Source organism: Neomonachus schauinslandi, chromosome 6 (genome assembly GCF_002201575.2).
Source record: "Neomonachus schauinslandi chromosome 6, ASM220157v2, whole genome shotgun sequence".
Lineage (NCBI taxonomy): Eukaryota > Metazoa > Chordata > Mammalia > Carnivora > Phocidae > Neomonachus > Neomonachus schauinslandi.
In genome coordinates, this window is record NC_058408.1 from 50,033,424 (window position 1) to 50,057,701 (window position 24,278).

At 40.9% G+C, this 24,278-nt stretch overlaps 1 protein-coding gene across 1 annotated transcript in view; it reads right to left on the reverse strand.

Moving 5' to 3' along the window:
- Window positions 1-12,566: 12,566 nt before the first annotated feature.
- PAPPA2 (pappalysin 2) overlaps window positions 12,567-24,278 on the reverse strand; it is a 96,119-nt gene continuing 84,407 nt past the window's right edge. The window contains exons 11-14 of the mRNA XM_044916190.1: window positions 16,546-16,681; window positions 16,129-16,345; window positions 14,728-14,737; window positions 12,567-12,698 (exon numbers count right to left, since the gene is read on the reverse strand). Of these exons, the coding sequence (XP_044772125.1) occupies window positions 12,567-12,698; window positions 14,728-14,737; window positions 16,129-16,345; window positions 16,546-16,681 (495 nt within the window). The remainder of the gene's footprint in view (window positions 12,699-14,727; window positions 14,738-16,128; window positions 16,346-16,545; window positions 16,682-24,278) is intronic.

Below are 24,278 nucleotides of genomic sequence, written 5' to 3' on the forward strand. Positions count from 1 at the left end.
CACCTCCCTGGGGGGGATGAGGCTACTCTCCTGTTGCTTTCTTCTCAGTTCAGGAGCTAGCAGTATAAGCCAGGGAGAGCCAAGAAGCTCCTCATCTCAGCAGGGCAGTTAGGGGGAAATATAGAATATTTAATAGTCTGTCTTCGTTTCAAGCAGTTTTCTTTTAAATGATAACAAATCAAATTGTCAATATTTGTCCAGTTGCCACTGTCTGCAAGATGCCCTGCTTGGTGTGTTTTCTCATTTGGCAAAAGCTCCTTAGCCTTCCACCCACTTTTTCCAGATCTTTCCCCACACCCCATCACAATGTATTCTCAGGTAAGGATATGATGAATCCAGTCAGATGTGATTCACAGGTATTTCCATAGTAACAGGAGACACAGTTTTAAACCAAAGGAATGAGTTTTTTCATGATGGAATTTTAAGTCCATAGGCCCTTAAAAATCACACTCTGTAGATGGCCACCTACCCATAATTCTAGCTCCATTCTTTGTCGCTCCATTTCTCTGATAAGCCTCTACTCTCTCTCTTCTGGTCCTCAATCCCCAAGGTCATTATGTTAGAGGGTTTTAAAAAATGCTTTCAATGAGGAATCCCTGTACAAAATGTTATGTTAACCCCAGGCTATCCTCCTCTTGTACATAACCTGCTCCTGTGTACCCAGGCACAATCCTAATACCATCCTACCATAATGATGTGTGTCTGTCCTTTTGTTGGTTGGGTCTGTGAGTGACACCTGTACTTGGGAAACCTTTGTTGGCACAGTTCCATAAAAGGAATGGTCCTCATGTGGCAGGCTTTCTCAATCACACTTGTACATTAGACTCACTTAAGCAGCTTTTAAAAAGTATAGATACCCAGGCCTTGCCCCCTGGAGATTTTGATTCTGATGGCTTGTGGTGGGATTTTAGCATCTTTGACTTTATAGGTTTCAAAGTGTTTGGTGCTCACCATGAACGAAACCCAGCACCATGAAGGTCTGGTATGTGTAACCTGAAAGCTATGTCAATAAATTCCATAGGCCAAGACTATAAAATAGTAAGGACAATTCCAGAAGGAGAACCTGGTCCCACTGCTTGATTATTACACACCCATGTATTAAGTCATATTATCATGTAGAAGCCATAAGATAGATCAAAAGTATGCAACATTTTTCCTATTCTGAAGAAGCTTTCACCATAGCTGCAGAGAGAATAATGAAATCATGTGTTACTGATTATAAATTCATGGCATTTCAGAGACAGTTTTAACATTGGGTATGATTTGATCTCAATGAATGATCAGAATTTGGAAAGGCAAAAAAGATAACCTAGAAAGTAACCTCTGATACTGTACAGAGAGAACATAGGTAAGGTGGCACTCCCAACACTTCAACAAAATTACCATTTCCTCCCCACACTGAGAACTGAAGAAAATTCATTATGTGTGTGGGTCTCTTAAATTATGACTAACAAATTTAGAGAACCTATAGTGAAAGGAGCCCACATCCGTATTTGAAGACAAACTTACAGGCAAGTTCCCAATGCCTTCCACTGCCTTACAGTGGTTGCTGAAGAACAGGGTAAGGCTGACCCCAGAAAGTAGATATCATTCTCTGCAGAGGGAGCAGACAGACCCACTAAGAAACTTGTCATGAGCTATCTCCCAGGGCATCTCTTTTTCATTTTCCATTTCTTGAGGCCACTAGAAAGAAGTTGGTCTACTTCCCAGACAAGGTCCACATTTGGGAAGCTGGGTAGTTCCTGACAAATGGGTGAAGTCCTGGCTCTTCTGCCCACAGCTTCCCCACAGCTTTGGTCCAAGGATTCCCTGAGGGTCTGAGCCATCTGAAGGAATTTCAGGAGACTACAACACTATTCGAGATGCAATCTAGAATTGCATAGAATTCATAGTTAAGGGGTACCTGGGTGGCTCAGTCAGTTGAGCATCCAACCCTTGATTCTGGCTTAGGTCATGATCTCAGGGTCATGAGATTGAGCCCCATGCTGAGTCCTGTGCTGAGCCCCGAGTTGGGCTCCATACTCAACATGGAATCTGCTTGAGATTCTTTCTCCCTCTCCTTCTACCCCTCCCCGCTGCTCATGTGTGATAAATAAATAAATAATAAATAAATAAATAAATAAATAAATAAATAAATAAATAAATAAAATCTTAAAAAAAAAAGGAATCCATAGTGAAACCCTACTTCTCCCATGTGAGGGCTAATGGAAGATTATATCCTAAAGACCACATTTGCTTGAACATGAATAATTCTGGGTGGGAGGAGTGGATGTGACTTTTAACAATGATCTTAGAGGAACCACAGTTTTTAAAAGTAAAATGGACCTTAAAGATAATTCAACCAAATTCCTCATTTTAGAGGTGAGGAAAATGAACCCAAAAGAAATGACGGGATATTCCAGAACACTAACAGTACAATATAATAACCAAGAAATATTTAATTAAGCTTTGGCTCAAACTCAAAATCAGGATGACATAAGCTCATGGACTTTTCTCAAGTCAACATCCCACCCTCCTTTAGGCAGCCAGAAAAAGCTGACCACAACTTGATATCTGGAATCTAGGTTAGTTTAGGAGAAACTGTTTGGCATCTGTACCATACATTTTGAAAAACAGCATGGTATAATAGAGAAAGTAGTAGATCAAGGCCAATGTGACCTGGGTTCGGGTCTTGGCTTGTCCCTGCTTACATCTATGACCTTGGGTAAGTCTCTTAACTACTCTGGCCCTCTGTCTGCAAATTTGTGAAATGATGGGTTTGAACTAGGTTCTCTTAAAGGTCCCTTCCAGCTCTAACATGATATTTAATTTCCCAGATGAGGTGATGGTGGTATTGGGGTGGGAGTACAGAAAACCCATAAATGGGCAGCAGGATGTGGTGGAGAACCCAAAAAAGAGTTTCTCACAATCTTTCTTGCCCAGTATAAGTTTTTGCTTAATATTCCAACTTTTCAGTTGCTTAGTTAAACAGAATATTGCAATTCATTTATCCAAGAAGTACCACTATTCACCAAATAGCAATCCCAGTGGTTTCTGCAGAAACAGCTCTTTCAAGGTTAAATAGTAAAGAGGATCAGATCTCTGGCCATTCTCCTACTGTGTTTTATTGATTCTTATTGAAATAAGAGGGTGTGGGCTAAGAAGGAATGTATGCTCTGGATTTGGCAGCAGATGGAAGTAGAATGTACAGAATGTAGAGTTGACTGGAAGAAATGGAGTTCTCATTAATCTTGCCACCACCAATGGCAAAACCAAATAATAATAATAGCATCCATCCTTAGAGAGTTTTGCTGTTTCTCCAAACCAATACAAAAAGATACAGTCTCTACTCTGGCTCCCCATCTTACCTCCTCCTCACTCTGGCTCCATCTTTGCTTTGTAGGACAGGAAACACATTAAATGTCAAGTATATTTCCATCAGCCTTCTCAGGCAAAACAATGCTGGTACTTTGAAGGGATTTACTGAAGCATCATACTAACCAGGAAGGTGAAATTAATTCAAGTTCTTTCTCTCCAAAGATTCTCATCTGAGAGAAACAGAGGAATCTCAGTAGTAATTCTGTTTCTTCCCTCATGACAGAGAAATGATGAAATTATTGCACGAAGCAGACTTCTTCTATTCCTGTATGTTGGGAAAGCGGAGGTTCCCCTGCCTCTCTATTGAAGGTTTTGTCCTGAAGTCGGCCCCTTGGGAGAGGTCCATCTCTTCCTAGAATGTGACCTATTTGTAAGTTCAGGACTGGACTCTGGTGGCCCCAGTACTGGATAATTTGCTTCACTCATTTCTAATTCTGGGCATAGTTTTTACCATGCCTGGCTGTAACACTAGAAGTCCCATCCAAATGCCCCCTGTCCTTCTAAAGAGAAACAGATTTACATCACACAGCCAAAAGCGCTCCCTTTCAAATCCCTGCCTCACCATGTTTCAGAACCCATGATTTTAATGTAGATTATAAAATATGTGGAATACCAAAGGAAGTGTCCAAACAATTGCTGGCTAATTGGCAGAGGATAGGCTTCCTAGCATTGCATCAGGGAAACAGAATCACCCCTCAGAAACAACAGGGGCGCCTGGCTGACTCAGTCAGTACAGCATGCAACTCTTGGTCTTGGAGTTGTGAGTTCAAGCCCCACGTTGGGTGTAGAGATTACTTAAAAATAAAAAATCTTAAAAAAAAGAAATAACAAATGTGTATGTGTATGTAAATTATAAAAACATAAATTATATACATATAAAAATGTATTTTTCCAGTTTGCAAAGGCAGTAACCATTCCCATGTGGGACATTTCCAAATGAGGAGTGACTGCTGGAGCCCCCAAATGATTGTACTGCTGACTCTTGTCCTACCTACTGTTCATCCCTGGACACCAATTAAACTATTAATCTGGGAGTGACACTTCCCCAGCCACATTCATAGGCCCAGCCTGAGGAATTGTGAAACACATATAGTTAAGTGAGGCAACAGTACAGTCCTGTGAATGAAGTTTAGTGGGCATGGGTTTTCGTCTGTGTCATTCCTAGAACAGTTCCTACAGGGCAGGAGGAAGGAGTAGCATGACTTCTCTGTGGCTATACAGAAGCTGTGTAAACTCAGGTCTTGAGGATTTGCCAGCCAGCACCTTGAATGAGTCTCAAATTCACACATGGAAGTTAAATAGATGTTCTGAAACCAGTTCCAATATATGTGTGTGGGGGTGCACATTCCCACACTTACAACCAAGCAATTCTTGGGCACCAGCAGGATGTCTGAGCGTTTAACTCAATCCTAACACTACCTGTCCAGAGAAGGCATCAGGTTCCACAGGTTAAGAGATCAATCCTACCAAACCGTCCCCATCCTCAACTCAGGCACCAGTCACAAACCCAAGTGGTTACCTATACTTCTGACTGACTGGCTATAAATCAGAGGTTCTCAGAACCTCCTCCTCGGGTTTGATTAATTTGCTAGAACCGCTCAGAGAACTCAGAGAAACATTTACTTACTGGTTACTAAGTTATTATAAAATAATAAATAGAACTCTAGAACAGCTGGATGGAAGAGATGCCCAGGGCAAGGTATGGGGAAAGGACAAAGAGCTTCCATGCCCCCTTCAGGTGTGCCACCCTCCCCAGTCTCCATGTGTTCACCAACCCAGAAGCTCTCTGAACACAGCCTTTTGGGTTTTTCCGGAGGCTTCAATACATAGGCTTGATGGACTGATTCAACCTTCAGCCCCTCCCTGCTCCCTGGTCAAGGGGTAGGACTCGAAGTTACAACCTTCTAATCATGTGTTTGGCTGTACTGAGAAGCAGTCCCATCCTTCAGTGCTTTCCAAAAGTCACTTCATTCACATAACAAAAGACACCTTTATCACTCTCAACACTTAGGAAATTCCAAGGGCTTGAGAGCTGTGAGCCAGGAACTGCACACTAAGACCAAGTATCACAATATTGCAGAAGTAGAACATAAAACACGTGCTGGGCCCCTTTGGGAATCTCCCTCTCCCCCTGGCTTCCTTTCCCCGGTTTCTGGGGAAAGTTTCTGGACTCTCCAACAGAAGCTTCACATTGTTCCCATCATCTCATAATCCGGGATTTGTCAGTCCTTGGTTGACATCAGATTTGGAATATTCCTCCCTTCTGTTCTTTTGTTCCCTCCAGCTCTCCCAACCCTTGCAATGGCTATGGCTCATTTTCTTATGGAGAAATGAAGGCCCAAAGAAGGGAGGAAAGGGACTGTCCTGAAATCACATGGTAAGACTGATGATGTAGCCAATAGTAGGAGACAGGGGTCTGGACTTTGGGCTTCCTGCCACTTCAATCCCCAGACTGCCTTCCACCTCCACGGTTATGGCTACATAGAACCAGACAGGGCCTGAGAGTCATTCCAACCAGAACTTATGGTCAACTCCGTCAACAGTGTCTGTCTACTTGGCAGGCTGGCAAAATGACAGAATCCTAGAAATACTGTTTTGTTTTTATTTTCTGTACTCTTTCCACCAGCTGCTATGAAATCAGACCATAAGGACAGGACCAGCCCCGAGCAAAATTGAGAAGCAGATGACAGTTTAAAATCTCTCTTTTCAGTACCACTTTTTCTGTTTCTGGTACTCCCCATAACTTCCAGATGCCTATGACAGGATGCATTTAGCAGGGCCTTGGTCTATTTTTGAATACGAGAATAGTTGATAACAACTTAGGACATTTCTACTTCTATTCAATAGTTATTTACTATTTTAAAGAGACCCTCGGAGATAACCAAGACTTGAAGAAAATCTTTCCTAATGCTGGAATTTCAGACAACATGATAAGACATAGAGGAGTCATTATTTCAAAGTTATTGTTTTGAAACTAGCCTATTCCTTAGAGGGAGACTCCAACTCCCAGTCTTCATAAGTTGTTTGTGCCTATTCTTAGCTTTTGACCAAAAGCCGCCACCTAACCAGTTCTCAGAATGCCTCCCACTAAGAATCATCAGAGACAAGGTAATATTTTAATAAAGGCTATTTCTAGAATAGTCTAGTCATGCACCAATAAACCCCTCAATGAGACCAAGTCTGCGACCTTTTCATTTTTCCTCTGTAACCCCTCAAGAACAAATAGTTGAACAGACTCAAACAGCTAACTGTACCTCCCAAAGTAGACCTGTTGTTCACCAGGCCATCTGTCATTGGTCAAAAGAATCAGAATCCTCTCCAGCGATTCTCCTCCTTCCCTCTTATTTTATGGACAAATCATTCTGGGAAAAGGAAGTTAGGCAAGAAACCTAGGGAACAATTGACCAGCTATAATTCTTTCTTTGCTTAAGAAACAAAAACAGATTCAATGTCAATTTGCTAAACTGCTTTGGGGAAGAAGATAATCAAATGAGTAGAAATGTAATACATATTTCATTTCTATAGTGCCTTTCCCAGCAAGAGAAAACACTTCCCATCATCCTGGAGTATTAAAAGCAAACCCTCTTCTAAAAACAAAAGAAGAGCCAAAACAAATGCTTTAACCTGTAGCCCCCAGAAAAAGAAAGGAAGGAGCTCTTCACTTTGTGAGGCTATCAAAAGGGAGGTGATCTGAATGCTGTACATAGAAATGAGCAGGGGAAGGAGAGGCCTGGCATTGTAGAGTCCCAATCCAGGCAGAGGAGGAAGGGAAATGGTTGGCATTTCAAATCTTAGCTCCAAATAATTCAAGCACAATAGGAATTGGTAAAGCAGCAGCAATGAGGATTCCAGAGAATAATGAAGCATGAAGCAGAATGACGGATAATAGAGATGGAATGATCCTATTACCAAGAGCAGGCTCACAAACTGATTACAGTGGGAATGGAATGCCAAGGCACTGAGCTGTGCTCTGGCTATGTGCCCCTGGACAGGGGTTTGGAGGCCTTATAATGTAGCCCCAGCTCTACCCGTAATCTACAGTATAACCAAGAAGAAATATTTTGACACTTGAGTCCCAACATCTCCCAAATGGAAAACACAGCCACTTCCTCCCAGAAATTCTCTGGGGATTTTAAAATCATAAAAGAGAAGTTCTATGGAAAAGTTGCTCTCTGTTCTACTGCATCCCTCCACCCCCAACCAAAATTCCACATCTATAGTGAATTCTCCAAGGACAACAGAAGGTGACCCAAAAATCTTCTGGACTTGACTCACTGATGAAGCTCTATCTTCTACTCTATCTTCTTGGTCAACAGATCTACATTTTCAAGAACTTTCTAAGGCAAAAAACATCTTTTTGTCATAGCACAGGGGTGCTATGAAGGGGGAGTCGAAAGAGATGAGGCAGCTAGGGTAAGTCGGCCTGAGATATAGCATTAGCCCAGCATATTACTAAAGGTCATAAGTTGCAGACAGGAAACTATGAGTTATTTGGTAATAGCTATGATTTTTCTCCCTGGATTATTTAGTTTGCAGTCCCTGCTTTAGGAAACAGAATCTGAAGAATAGAGGCTACCCAGAGACAACAGAGTTGACTAAACTAGTACACATGTCCATAAATTTGCAGGTGTCCCTGCATCCTGAGGCATTCCGAACCAAACCAGATACACATTATTCTTTGATTACTCAGTTGTTGTTGGTTTTTTTAAAGATTTTATTTATTTATTTGACAGAGACAGACACAGCGAGAGAGGGAAAACAAGCAGGGGGAGTGGGAGAGGGAGAAGCAGGCTTCCCGCTGAGCAGAGAGCCCGCTGAGGGGCTCGATCCCAGGACCCTGGGATCATGACCTGAGCGGAAGGCAGAAGCTTAATGACTGAGCCACCCAGGTGCCCCGATTACTCAGTTTTAAAATGACCTGATTCTCATCTTTACACAAGCATGGTTGACAAAACATGACAGGTATTTTAATTATGTACATGTACATTTTTATGTTAAGTATATGAGAGTCAGAAGCTGAACGCCAACTGATATCCATAATAGCAGCCTAGTAGTAAATGTTTTCAATGCAAAAGGTAAATTCTAAGAGTTGTTCCTTTGAATATAGAATCATACAAGAGCACAGTGTATGTGTTCATTATGTTTTCTTGATTCAGACTTCATGTGTTCACGTTTAGTTTGCTTTAAGTAAATAGAAAAATGCAGATTAATGCAGAAAAACAAAAAGAAAGAAAGAGGAGAAAATCTGGGGATGACATTGCTCTTTACAAAAATATTTATTTTTTACTTAAAAAATAATACCCTTCTGAATGGCACAATCGTTTAAAAAGCCAAATCATTTTAAAATGTAGTTATATAAAAAATAAATAAATAAATAAATAAATACAATGTAGTTATATAATTCATTACACATTAACCTTTTCCAAAAGATTGTCTTGTATAAAGTGAATATACATACACACATGCACATATAGCCACATTTTACTAGACCAAAATTGCTAAAACAATTAACTCTCAATTATCCAATATTATGAAAAGAATCAGAATACAGATTTTTTAAACAATAGCCACGTTTTTTATTTTTAGATTTTATATGATTTTATGATTTTCCAGGAAACAGATATTACTGATTAAATTTCACTTTAATGAATAATAATTATAGTTGAGCCATGGAGAAGGTGGCTCTAAAGGTGGCTCAGGTTTGGAATAAGGAAAAATGGACTAGGGAAGAGAATATGGATGGATATGGATCATTGCTAAAATGGATATGGTGTAACTAGATAATGGAGAGTTGAGGGGACATTTTCTAGTAAGACAGCTGCTTAGATAATCCACCTACTAAGAATAGGGAATTTCTATGAGAAGACGTTGCTCTTAGAATCTCTGTTCTTCCCTCATGCTTTTTTTCCAAATATAATTTGAGGGAGGGCAGCAGGGTTTCTTGGATGGTAGTAGACATGGATACATTTCTGAAACAATTTCTATTCTTATAATGGAACGTTCCTTTACTAAAAACAAATTTCTTGGATCCTAGTCTTAGTTTTGCTAATCTCAAATAAGGTGGATTTGTACACTCTGAGTCTGTTTCCTTAACTGAAAAATGATTCCTGGCACATTGTAGGCATTTAATAAATATTTTTGAATGATGAATGGTCCATCTTTTTCTATACAGAGACATACATGCACACACACACACACACACACACACTCAAACCACATGCACACACACCATATAGAATAATTAGTTTTACAAATCAACTTACATGAAACTTTTCAAAAACTTTCTTCTACTTGAAGTAAAATATAGTAAGCATACACAAGGTATACACTCACACTCTCACACACATATCCATTGTATTAGACCTAAATTGTTACACGAATCTACCTTCAGTTATCCACAATGAAAAAAAGGATCAAAGCATGACTATATATAGTTAATGAGAAAGAATGAGAGTGAGAACAAGAGAGAGAAGAAAGAACTTAGGTTTCTACATGGATATTCATTTGAAATAATTAATATCATTCAATAGTAGATTGGAATACTTGGCGTTGATAAGCTATAGTTTAAGGTAAACCTCAGAACCCACAACAATTTTTATTTATGAATATCTATTACTTGTTTTTTTATCTCAATCAGAATGTATATTTATACTGAATAAGTTAATGAGGTATTTATACCTCATGTTTGCCTTGGACTTAAAATAAGTTCAAAACATTAAAAAAAGAAAATATGCATTTCTAGTTAGGTCGAATCTATTTAGAAGTTATACTGAAAAGTGGTCTGAAGATTAAAGCCAGGACCTTAAAGGAAATCTTAGCTGGAATGTAAAAGGCAAAGAACAAAAATGGGATTTCTTCTGGGTTCCTTGACAAGATCTTTCCTGCCACTTTGCGATCCTAGAGATGCACCATGTAAATATTGCTCTTTGGCCCGTTAGTGTAATGTCACATGTTCCCAGTAGATGTAACTGGAGAGACTTCCAGGAAGAAGGGGCATCTCTTCTAGATTCCCATGTGTTTTCCTCTCCTGGCCTCTGCAGCACTTGACATCTGACAGGGCTTCAGTCCGGTGGTGCTCACGCTGTAAGGAGTTTCAGGGACACCCTGCACAGCTCAGCAAGGTCTACCAGCACTCTAGCTGGAGCAAGCCTCAAAGGCGACCCACTGATTGACTTCCCAGAAAGTTTCACCAGTGCCCAGTGGGTGACCTCCAGAAAGTGTCAGCAGCACCCCAAGGGCAGCTTTCCAGAAGTCCCAAGAGTGCCTGAGCAGGCAGCTTCCAAAGAAGCTTTGATCAGCACTCCAGTGGGTAGTTTCCTGCTTGCTGGCCCCAGACTCTAAAACCTCAGCAAACTTCTGTGTCATCCATTGTGCCATCGCCAAACCCACTCTGATGAGATCCAAATCATAGCCTTAGGTGGGGAGCCTTTTCCACATTTGTTCCTTCCTCTGATACTCTTCCCTCACCTCTAAATGGAAAATGGAATGACTGCTCCCTTTATCCCCCATTCTTCTATTCATTAGGGTTCTCTTAAGTAGTTAATCCTTTGTAGTTCCCCTAAGTAGTTAATAGTTCTTTATATTAAACTCTCCCTATTCTAATTACTATGTCCTCACTGGACCCCGACTGGCATAGAATGGACCTGTATGTGGTACCAGGAGATAGATTGACAAAGGTCAGATCTGGGGATCAGTTTGGTTGTACCTTTGGGCTTGAGTACAATGAGGAGCTCCTTGTCAATGGGAAATGGGATGCTAGCAGTCTATAACATGCAGTGGGATAAATAACAAGCATTACTTTTGGTTGATGGTGATGAAGAGCCAACTGGAAATACATACCCTGGGAACACAAGTGGTTGCTGACTTAATGGAAGCTGTTCTTTACACCACTGCTGAACATGGCACAGCCGCAAAAGAGAAGAAAGCACGCTGAAGCCAGGAAGAGAAGCCCTTCCTCCTGTAGTATCTCTCCATTACCCACTTCTGACAAAGCTGAACACTGTGTCAGCTGGCAAAGGATAAATATCAATAAAGTCCTGTTCTAGTATTTACACATGCACATGTTGAGAGTGACCTGAGAGCTGAGAAGCAAGAAACTGATCAGTGGCACACCTTGTAAAAAGAGGAATGGAGAAAAACAAAGATGAGGAATAGTGTGAAAGCTTATATGGGCGGTGCTCCTGCCTGGTGCTAGCATGTGCTATGCACTCCACATGTATGCTTCTTGGTTAATCTCACAAGAATGCTATGAGGTCATTTTCCCCTGCTTCCCACTTAAATTCCAACAGAAAAAATATGAAAACTCTTATCAGTATCAAAAACCAAGACAGACAGCTGGAATCTGTGAGGATTTCCTCCTGATTTCAAAATGTATTGGAGTTGAATTGAGAAACATCACTGGAAGCCAAAGCATGCATTTTTCTTCCTGAGGGGGGAAAAAAAGCAAATAAGGAATAAAGCCATGCTAAAAGGAGAGAGGAAAAGGGTCATTCTTTCCTCATTCTCTGGCTTCTCTTGAGATTGGCAAACTGGGCACTGCGTTTCAGGGGTCACAGATCTGTTTTTTGTCCTTTAGTCCTCATCAGTACCACCCTTTCATTACTGACTTTAAGACTTCAGGTCAGGAAGTATGAGGGTCTTGGTCCAGTGGGGTGGGAGAGAGTGGGGGGCGAGGGAGAACCACTGGCAAAAGCCATGGAATCCTGAAAGATAAATGTCCCAAAGGTAAATATACTACAGGGTCCTAAAGATACTAGAAGCTTGAGGACCATGAAATAAATTTTCAGAATAAACAGTGCCATGGAGCAATATGCCCTGGGCTCATTGGCAATGAAGATAGCAGAATGTTAAAAATAAATGAAAGGCAAGTATTTACCAAATAAATATAAACGGAAGGAAAGCAGGGATGGAAATTTAAATTCCAGACAAGGTAGAATACAAAGCCAAAAGCATTTAACAGAGCAAAAGGGTTGGCACAAGGTATGATCCTAATGAAGATAAAAGAGTCACAAGCAGTTATGCACCTAATTCTGTAACATCAAATTATAAAAAGCCAGAACTCTTTAAAATACAAAGAAAAGTTAAGGAAGCACAGTTGTTTGGGAGATTACATTGCAACCTGTTATGGAGAAGGTCGATGAAAAAATCAATAAGACAGAAAGTGCAAATGTTGCAAAGAAAGGAGTGGTCAGAAGTTTCAACCATTGTAATCAGCCCATGCCCTGGAGAAGGAGATGATGTTCATCCTCAGAAGATTCAATGCTGGGGGATCTGTTGCATTTATCATCTTGTAGGAGTAGAGAAGTTACAATCAATGTTTCCATTACATTATGTTCATGTAACTAGAAGAACAAAATTCTGTTGTAGGAGAAATTACATACCCATCAGCAATTCTTGCCTATTAGTAAATTCTTCTAAACTTGACTGTGTGAATTTCCAAAGTAGGTAATAAGAGTCCTGATTAAATTAGAGTCCTGATTATCTGGAAGCTAATTCCTCTCATTTACTCAAAGTAACCTATCAGTGCCTGGAGTATATCTCGGATACATTCTAAATCTCATTGTATTAATCACAAAAGTGGTTCCCACTTCCCAAAGCCATCAACACAATCCTGGCATCGTTGGGGGTCTGCCTGATTCTCCAACTCATGGGATGCTGTAGCAGGTTATGCAGGACCTTTACCTAAGTGGCTAGAGCTAGAAACAGCCAGAAAGAAGGAGTGAATTGAGCTCCAATTGAGCACCAGTGGCCAAAACCAGGAACACAAAACTTGGTTTTCAAGACTAATGGTTCATTATCAGTAGACTAAGCCCAAAGGGTCATAAACTGGTAGCCATCATAGCAGAACGAGAAACAAGATGAAGAGAGAGATCAAAGCTAAAGGGTCTAAGGTAAAGATCATAAACATCACTGGAGAGCCAGACAGGTTTATTGGCCTTCAGCTGAGATTCTGTGGGCCAGTTGGGCAGGTTTAAAGATGCAGAGTTGTAGGAGGGACGGGCCATTGGTCATTAATGGTTAAATACAGAGTGGATAATACATCCTCTACTGCCAGGCATCTGTCAGCTCTCCATTGCCCATTTTAGTATTAATGGAATTCAGGTCATAAGGGGTAAAAATGAGGTAGCCAGGAATCCCTCTCACTATGCCCAGAATTTGAGGTTTTCATATTATGATCTATCCACATCTACAACTGGGATTGATATAAAGATATAAAAAAATCTTCTATTTTTTGAGAGTACATAGGGATTCAGATTTTAAATCTGTTCACAAAGAAAATATATGAAATCTATTAGGTTCCCTGTGTATCAAAATTTACTATATTGCACTGATTTGCTGGCTGAGAAGGGAAGCCAATTTGCATGGCTCCTGTCAGTCACATGTGGTTTGGAAATGCTTGTGCATTCCACATACACTCTGTGTAAACTGGAGAATCATATCCTATTTCTACTGGTTTGCATGCATGCATATAAAGCTTGTTTTTCCCACAGTGCCAAATGAAAATAAGTGAACGAGCAGCAGTGATCACAATTAATCTCCTTCTTTGTCAGAACTTCACATCTGTGATGGTGAGGGGAATTCTTGTCCCTCAGGTCTGGAGAGGCTATGACTTCTACTTTTTCTGGTTTTCTTGTTTAGTTCTGTTCCATCCAGCATTTAGAGATAAAGTCTGTTACTATCATTCAACAGTGTTTCTGACACCTACTATGTGCCAGGCCGTCTGCTAGGTACTGAAAGATACTGCATGGAATTTCCACTAGAGAGAGTTCAAAGCTTAGTGGAAAAGAACAACAAGTAAACAAATAGTTATCACCCAATGGGATAGCTGTTTCTGCAGAGTGTGGGTTATGTACAATGCCCTACGGAAACGGCAAGGAGTTTGCCAAGATTTCACAGAAGGTGAATCCTGATGGTGAAGTATGAGTTGAAGTGAAGAAGGGCTGGAAAGTATTCAAGAAAGTAGGAACATAATGTGCAAAGACATGAAAGTCATCAAGAACACATGTCTCCGGGACCTGAAAGAAATTCTGTATGGCTTGAGGCCAGAGGTAGAGCCAGTAAAGAAAATCATTTGAAAAAACCTAGGAGAGAGGCAATAATTCTAGTAAACAATGTTATTTTAATAGTCTACATTCCTGTGTTAATATTTGAAGATGTTTGCTCAATAAGAATACTTAAGAGTTGCAGACAAATGTTACTTCAACATTCAGACTCTATTCCTTATTGCTTTTCTCTTTCTAGCATTTACAACAACACCTGGCACACAATTAGTACTCAGTTAACAACCTATTATTACTGTATGTGGTAGATGGCCTCTTACATGGCCCCTAGTGATTCATGCCCTTCCCCTTGAATATAGGCTGGACTTACTGACTCATATCTAATGAAAAGAATATGCCAGAAGTAATGGATTGTCACTTTCAACATTATGTTTTAAAAAGGCTATAACTTTTTTATGGCCTCCTGTAGCTTTTGGGTGGCTTTTATGGTCTCCTGTAGCTTTTGGGTGGTGTTCTGTGTACTTACCCTCTCTGGCTCTTTTTCTCTGTTGGATCATTAGCTGCTGTATCATAGGATGCTCAGGCAGCTATGGAGAAGCCCACATGGTGAAGAACTGAACGACGCCTATGTGAGCATGCCTATTGCTAGTACCAATGTGAGTGAGCCTGGATGCAGATAATCTGAGGCCTGCCAACCACCACATGGGTGAGTTTGGAAGTGAAATTTGCAGCTCCACTTGAGCCTTAGGTTGCGGTAGCTTTGGTCAACAGCTTGATGGCAACCTCATAAGAGACTCTAAGCCAGAAGCACCCAGCTAAGTTGCACCCAAATTCCTCACTCATGGAAACTGTGACAAGCCACTAAATTTTGCTATAATTTGCTATACAGCAAAAGATAACTGATATACTACACACTACTGTCTACTCCCAGTCCCTAATCAAATCTCGGTTTCTGGTATACCTGGTTTGGGCATGGTGGTATCAAATCTCCTATTTGGTGATTGAGCACTGCCTGGAAGCTTTTGTGACTGGGATCCTAATTGCCTGAAACCTCACTCCTTGAGGGAATGAACTCTGTTACCTATAGTCCCACTCCATTGACTAGACCACTCATAGAATTAGTCCAGCCCACCTGCAGCACACACCATTGTATGGCCTGCTCCCTCCTACCTTCGGGCCACCCTTGGGCACACCAACACCATAAAGTACAATCCCTCTACTAGCTGAGGCAGAGAGTTTAGGAAACCTCTATCTAAATGATGACAATCACAGATGTCCACAGAAAGACCTATGTAGATAATATATTCCTGATTTCCATATGTAACTCTAATTGATTATACGACATGCCTTGAAAACTAATTGTGAAACTTGCTGTATACACTGTCCAGGTGGGAACAAGTGGAAAAATATACATTGCTTAGGGAACATTGAGTTTTTGGCAAAGAATTTTTGGCAGTTTATATAACCATGTTGATTTGAAGGCAGTGGTTTTATACGTAAAAAAGATTTTAAGACCTTGTAAAGATGTTAAATATTTACATTAAAAAAATTATTCTCAGTTAAGAAAAGAAGAGCAAAATGTAAAACCCAAGTGTACCTTCTATGAGTTGTTCTTTGCTTGTTTCTTATGTCTTTTTAGTAGTTTTTAGACCCACTTTTTAGTTAGTGATTAAGCACCCACTGAAAACAAAATGCTATATATGAAAATGATAGTAGTACCTCACAACCACAAGAAAAAGAAAGAAAAAAAAGGAGAAAAGAGACTCTGTACCTCTGTCCCTGATGATTTTGCCCCTCATGCTCTGGGATGCACTTATTGGGAGTTGAAGGACTTATGTGGGAAGATGTCCTTAGAGCCACTGCTGAGATGCCCACCAATGGGGATGAGAAATTCAGCAGCACTGAGGTGGTATGGTGGGAGAGGACAGTCAGGTGATGGGTCACATTGATAACCAGTGGGTTATGCTGGCATGACAGCTCATAGGTTCCTGAAGAGAAATAAGGAGATGAATAATACTGTAAGTCATTCATATAGCACTGTGTTCCATACCTAGCATTCCTTTTATCTTCTCAACAGCTGTGTACTGTAGGCAAGGTCCCAAACAATGTCAGAGTCAGATGCCAAGCTGATTTCGGGGTCTATTGGATCATCCTCTAGTGGCCCTGAAGGGATCACTGTCAGACTCACCAAGAGAGTGGTTGTTCCCACTGACATCGGTCAGGTGAACAGTCACTGTCGGCCGCTGATGTTCTCTGAGTACTGGGCCATCAGATGTCAAGAAAACGAAAACTGCCGTGGCCACTCCTGGTCTACTGAAACACACCTAGGCGTAAGCACATATATGTGTGAGTCATCATGTCCACCGGGCTAGCAATGTGTTACACTATTTTTACACTTATGAGAAAAATATGGAGTAGGCACAAAAAGATAGCCGAGGTTACACCAAAAATCAAAATCAGATGAAAAAAGATAACTTTCAGCTACTGAATGTCCCACCTTTTTCTGAGATTTTCTTTCTTTCTTTCTTTTTTAACCTCAACTGTTCCTTTTTGCACTTGGACCTGTCTTTCTTTAAATTTCTCAAGAAGATCAATGAAAGAGACCATTGCTGGAGACAATAAATTACTGCATAGCCAGTCAATCTTATCTCCAAAGTGGGAGAGAAGTGGACAAGAGACACCAAGCTAACATTCTGTTGTGAACTGGCATAGTTCAGAATGTAGTTCATCCTTCCCCATCTTCCTGTCTTCCCCCTAAACATTTTATCTGAACCTCTCAGCATGTGGAGTATGACATGAGAGGCAACTTCGGTGTCTATTGTTTCTGAGACTAGAAGCTGCCAAACCGTTTATTCTCATGCATTTCTGCTGGTGCCCCCAAGCATATATACGCTACCCTACCCATGGCTGAAAATAAGCCAACACTGAGGGACAAGAAATTCAGTTATTTGTAAGCAATATTCCTAGATGCTTAGGATGATGAACAATAAAACAGTCTTTCGGGGTGCCTGGGTGGTTCAGTCGTTAGGCGTCTGCCTTTGGCTCAGGTCATGATTCCAGGTTCCTGGGATCGAGCCCCACATTGGGCTCCCTGCTCAGTGGGAAGCCTGCTTCTCCATTTCCCACTCACCCTGCTTGTGTTCCCTCTCTCGCTGTGTCTCTCTCTGTCAAATAAATAAATAAAATCTTTAAAAACAAAACAAAACAATCAAACAGTCTTTCAAAGCAAACCATGGGAGTTTTGTCCCTAGAAATCCTTTAATATAAAAGAAAACATCTTTGAGATTGGGAGATGACCTGGAGAGCTTATGTCCCACACAGAAATTATTTGATGTAGTAATTCTAGCTTTATTTTATGTCCTTTAGCTCAGTATTACTCTTCATTTCTGTTGAGAGTAAATCTCTACGTTACTTGGTATTACATGGTTGCTACATTATGAAATTCTGGAGCTGGACCTTACAATGTTCTCTGTGCCTTTCTATAGATTTTATCTGGTTCTGAGGGTGACGAAGCTCCAGGAAAACTATCCTCAGAGTTAAAGAAGGGTATATCTAATGGTAGAAACCTCTTCTAAAAATGGGGAGGAGAAGGGTAAAACATATTTTCCATTTTACCAAGAATTCTTCCTTGTGTGCAGGCTGATTTTTCCTGAGTCTTGGTGGTGTGTTTATAGAGTGTCCGTTTGCACTGCTGGCTTAATTAGGGTGATTTTATGATTTGCAGTGGTCAATGCAACACAGCTCTCCCTTCTTCCTCTCCTCCTTTGAGGGAAAGACCAGCCACACTCTCTTTTTACAGTGTCTTTTTCCCTTCGTTTCATTTCCCCTCTTTGAAGTAATAAATATTCCTTTATAACTTAAGAAGCATCCAGACCCATAGGTTACGGCTTGCAATACGAGGTCCTTTGTCCCTGACTGGATGAGAGCTAGACATGAAACATACCATAAGGTAAACAAGAGCCTAACGCAAAGTCCTCAACTGCAGCAGCAAAGGACATCAAAGTCCCTTGGGAACTCCCACAACCTCTTCCTTTTCCTACACCACAAAAGAGACCTGAGTACTGGAAGAAAGTTCTGGGTTGTTTCCTGAGCCAGGAACAGACGGAGTCCAAACAAGTACATGGTGGCTTTACCCCAGTAGGCCTCAGACTTGAAGAGTGGGGTGGGTTCAACAAGGAACAGGAGCTCTGAGTCTTCCCACCTTCTGTTGGGTCTCAAAATAGACACCACCCACCTGAGACAAATTAGGAGGGGTTGGTCTTATGATGGTGTGGATTTCTCTGTCCTGAGGGCCCCTGCCCAAAACCTCTAGCTCATTTTGCATCTCCTGGCAATGTGCCTCCTTGCTCTAAGGGTCTTTGAACCAAATCCCTTTAAACCTTACAGCGTGCTCCAGGTGGCAGCGCCTCTGTGCCGTGATCTGTGGGAAAGGCTATGCCAGGATTTCGAGGCCATGGCTTCAGCAGGAAACCACAGGTAAGACTCACAAAAAAAAACACAGGCCCAGGAATGTTGGGATACACAAAGCAAAAAGAGACAAGGGTTTGATCAAGGCACAGGACACTGAGTCTGTGGCATTTCCTCTCATAGTGCTACGGGAGATGTAACGGAACTTTGTTCTCAGCTGAATACTGAATATGCCCCACAACCGCAACCAGACACAAAGAAAGTATGAACTCTCATATGACTTTTGGAGCTTCTAAAGCAGAAACTAGTTCGAATCCACACATATCTGAATATCCAATCTGAGCCAGGATGAAAAGAACCAAATAAGTTCACCATTCTGGAGAGAGGGTTGGCCAGGCGGAAATCTCAATTCAACTCTTAGCTCCATCTCTACTAACTGGTTAAGGCTGAGCAATCCATCCCTCCTCTCTGAGCCTAGGGTTCCTCTTTTGCACATCTGAAACAGAGAGATACTACCTATTTCTTGAAGCTAGTATGAGGATTAAATGAAATCATGTAAAAGCACACAGGACAGTGCCCGTCATCTAGTAAGAACTCAATGTTCATAAATTAATTCACAAAATAATTCTTATTTCCAAAGAGAAATATTTTTTTTATTTTGTTTACACTTCAGGAAGAAAGGGTAAAGAATAAAATTTAAAAATTAAACACAAACTGTATATTTTGGTGTATAGAGAATTATGCTTTTCTAAAACCTATAGGCTAAAAAATTTCATCTATGCTATTTTAAATCAGCATTTGTCGAAATGTGAATTGGTATTCCAGGTTCTACCTCTAGAGACATTGGCGATATCCAAGGCTTTTGGTATAGAATATATCTCTAGTTTATAAATGGAATCTATGAAAAATATATTTAATATACATAACTCTTTTACTAGACTTTTCAGAAAATTCAGTTCAATGTGTGTTTATCAAAACTTTTGCTGTACATATATAGACAAAAAACTTCTAAAAATGACAGTATAATTAGCACACTAAGAGTTTATTCCTTATTTAAACAAAGATGATTATTTTTATTGAAGTATAATTAACAGTGTTACATTAGTTTCCAGTATACAACTGGATTCTATAATTCTATGCATTACTCAGTGCTCATCACAATAAGTGTAGTCACTATCACCAGACAACATCTTTACAATCTTATTGACTATATCCCCTATGCTGTACTTTTCATCTCTGTGACTTACTTTGTAACTGGAAGTTTGTAACTCTTACTGCCGTTTATCCATTTCACCCGTTCCCTCACTCACCTCCCCTCTGGCAACCATGTTTGTCCTTTGTATTTAAGAGTTGGTTTTTTAGTTTGTCTCTTTTTTTTCTTTGTTTCTTCATTTGTTTTGTTTCCTAAATTCCACATATGGTATTTGTCTTTCTCTGACTGGCTTATTTCACTTAGCATTAAACCCTCTAGCTCCATCCATGTTGTTGCAAATGGCAGGATTTCATTCTTTTTTTATGACTGATAATATTCCACTCTATATCTATTATCTATCTATCATCTATCTATCATCTATCTATCTTCCTACCACATCTTCTTTGTCCATTCATCTATTGATGGACACTTGGGTTGCTTCCATGTCTTGGCTATTGTAAATGGTGCTGCTATAAACATAGGGGTGCATATATATATATATATTTTTTTATTCTTATGTTAATCCCCATACATTACATCATTAGTTTTAGATGAAGTGTTCCATGATTCATTGTTTGTGCATAACACCCAGTGCTCCATGCAGAATGTGCCCTCCTCAGTACCCACCACCAGGCTAACCCATCCTCCCACCCCCCTCCCCTCTAGAACCCTGTTTGTTTTTCAGAGTCCATCGTCTCTCATGGTTCGTCTACCCCTCCGATTTCCCCCGCTTCATTCTTCCTCTCCCGCTACCTTCTTCTTCTTCTTTTTTTTTTTTTCCTTAACATATATTGCATTATTTGTTTCAGAGGTACAGATCTGGGGGTGCATATATTTTTTGAAATAGTGTTCTCATTTCCTTTAAGTAAACACTCAGTAGTGGAATTACTGGATTGTATGATGTTTCTTTCTTTAATTTTTTGAGGACCTCCATAGTGTTTTCCACAGTGTCTGCATCAATTTGCATTCCCACCAACAGTGCACGAGAGTTCCATTTTCTCCACATCCTCACCAACACATGTTCTTTCTTGTCTTTTGATTGTAGTCATTCTGACACGTGTAAGGTGATACCTCACTGTGTTTTTGACTTGCCTTTCCCTGATGATGAATGATGTTGAGCACCAAAGATGATATTTTTAAAAGTTATTCTTCCCACAGCTACATCACAGCTATTTTAATATAATATTATAGCCCACACTATGTTCACTTTATACAAAACACACAGTGAGTTTTATGTTCCTGGATATAAAAGATAGTTATGGGCTGGAACAGAGACTTCGGCAACATGAGGCGCTATTTATTCGACCCCATGCCACTTTTCCCACTACAGTGTGATACTCCTCTCATCACCACACCAAATGCATTATGTGAATAGCTTCCCCTTCCAGACAAAGAGCATCAAATGCACCTCCTGGGGAACTACTCAGATCTGAAATGAGCAGCAGGCATGCCCCAAGAGAAAAATTCAAGATGCTAAGAAGTCAAGGGGATTATTAGCTTCGTGTGCAATGTTTTATTAGTCATAACAAGGAGATTGCATTCATGTCTTACATTGGCAATATAAAATTAATTTGAACTTGGCTCTTATGAAGAAAAACTAGCTAGATGTTAGAAAGGAGACAGAATCTTTTAGAAAAGCAAGTGATTCTCAGGACTGAGGAATGGTCTCAAGTTGGAGGATTGCTAGTGAAATTAGCTCATTGAATCCATTGCAAAATACTTTGAAACAGAAACACAGATTGGGGAAATAGATGATAGATAGATAGATAGATAGATAGATAGATAGATAGATAATTAGAAAAATAGATAGTAGATACTGACTGACATACAGATGTGGAAAACCAGTCCATCACACTCAATGGCTTTTTCATCCAAGGCCTGCCCATTAACTACTGGATGGAACTTCTGGCCACTGGTGAGGGGTAAGATTGAAAGAATGTTCCCCTAGTGAAGAACTGTTTGGGCTTAAGAAATCCCTCTTCAATCTGCCTACTGGGTACAGACACACTCACTCAATATACTCCCAAGCCAAGTATTTCAACTTGCAGGTCATCCTTTGTGGTGGTCACTGGATAGCAGATCCTGAAACTATACCACAAACTTGAAAAGAATCTTCTCTGAGGTTTTAAATGCTTTTGGTTAGTTACTGGGTTGTTATTTTTTTTCTGTGCCTTTCCATTTTCACTCATCTATGGCACATCCTGATTCCAGAGAGAAAGGGAAGGCCCTTGAACAGGAGAAAGTGAGCAGACATTATATTCTCTTTGTATAGCACTTAACAGTGTGCCAAGCATGATCACATGCTTTGCTGAAGGCTCCATAAAGTTCCTTGGGTTTTCATTCCTATCTGAGATTTTTGTACTATAATATCCCCCAGGATACAAAGATTATATTATAGAAGTGAAAAGTAGGTTCTGAGGAGCTTAAGTGACTTCCTCTACCAAATGCTAAAGAGGCAGGAATTTGGGTTTTCCAACTTCAAGTTGTATATTCTTTTGACGACCCAATTCTTAATTTGGGGTGAGCAGGAAGTCACAGATTCCTTAGAAAATTTGCTGACACTCATAACCTCTATTTCCCCCAAAATGAAGTCACATAAACACTTAGGCATAAAAGCTTCATACAGACTGAGGAGCAAGATGGCAGAGGAGTAGGAGACCTGGATTTTGTCTGGTCTCAGGAATTCAGCTGAATGTGGATCAAACCATTCTGAACACCTACAAACTCAACAGGAGATTGAAGAAAAGAAGAGCAACAATTCTCTGAACAGAAAAGTGACCACCTTCCGGAAGGTAGGACGTGTGGAGAAGTGAATCCGAGGCGATATTCGGGAGGATAGATGGCGGGGGAGGGGGCCTCTGTCGGCCACTTCTGGCAAGTGATAGAGCCGCGGAGCACAAAATCGGAACTTTTAGAAGTCTGCTCCGCTGAAGGACATCACTCCAGTGGCTAAGCGGGGGGTGGAACCCTCATGGGACGGTGTGGTCTCAGGACCCTCGGGGTCACAGAAAGACCGGCGGTGCCTGAGTGTGGCAGAGCTCCCAGGTATCACAGCAGGGAAGCCGGCTGCAGAGATGGAGCCGAGGTGCGGGCTCTCAGCTCGGGGTTGCCATAAACCATGATCTGCAGCACAGTCGGGCCACTGCTCCTCCAGCAGGGACCCAACAAGCAGCAGATCCGGGGAGACTCCCCTTCCTCCCCCGGGAGGAGTGGCACAGGAGCGAACCTCAGGGATCTGCTGGGTTTGGAGACCCCACACCGAGTCGGATGCCAGAGATAGAAACACCCAGTCACAGGCCGGGTGAGCACAGAGTGCGGCCAGAGACCGGGGAGATGGGAGTGACTGACTGCTTTTCTCTGGGGGCGCACTGAGGAGTGGGGCCCCGAGTTCTTGGCTCCCCAGGGGCAGAGATTAGGAAGCGCCATTTTCACTCTCGGCCTCCAAAGCTGTACGGAAAGCTTGCAGGGAACAAAAGCTCCCGAGAGCAAACCCGAGCAGATTACTTAGCCCGGACCGGCAAGGGCGGGGCAATTCCGCCTCCGGCAAAGACATCTGGGAACTACGGCAACAGGCCCCTCCCCCAGAAGATCAGCGACAACAGCCAGCCAAGACCAAGTTTACCAATCAATGAGAACGGCAGAACTCCAGCGCTAGGGGAATACTGCACATAGAATCCATGGCTTTTTTACCATGATTCTTTAGCCTTTCAAAGTTAATTTTTTTTTTAACTTTTTCTTTTTCTTTTTTTTTGAATTTTTCTTTTTCCCTTTTTCAACCAACATCTTATCAATCCCTTTTTGAAAAAACATTTTTATTTTTCATTTTTAGAGTCATATTCTATCCCTTCATAGTAGTTACCCTCATTTTTGGCATATATATATAAGTTGTTCTCTCTTTAAAATTTTTGAGATAGTTTCTTCTAACAGATCAAAATATACCCTAAATCTCTAGTGTATGGCTTTGTTCTAGTCTCCTGCCTGATCACATTCTCTCCCTTTTTTTTCTTTTTTTAAAATTCTCTTCTTCCTTTTTACAAACAACTTCTTATCAATTCCTTTTATAAATTTTTAAATAATTTTCATCTTTGGGGCGCCTGGGTGGCTCAGTCGTTAAGCGTCTGCCTTCAGCTCAGGTCATGATCCCAGGCTCCTGGGATCGAGCCCCGCATCGGGCTCCCTGCTCGGCGGGAAGCCTGCTTCTCCCTATCCCACTCCACCTGCTTGTGTTCCCTCTCTCACTGTCTCTCTCTCTGTCAAATAAATAAAATCTTTAAAAAAAATAATAATAATTTTCATCTTTATAGTCATATTCCATCCCTTCA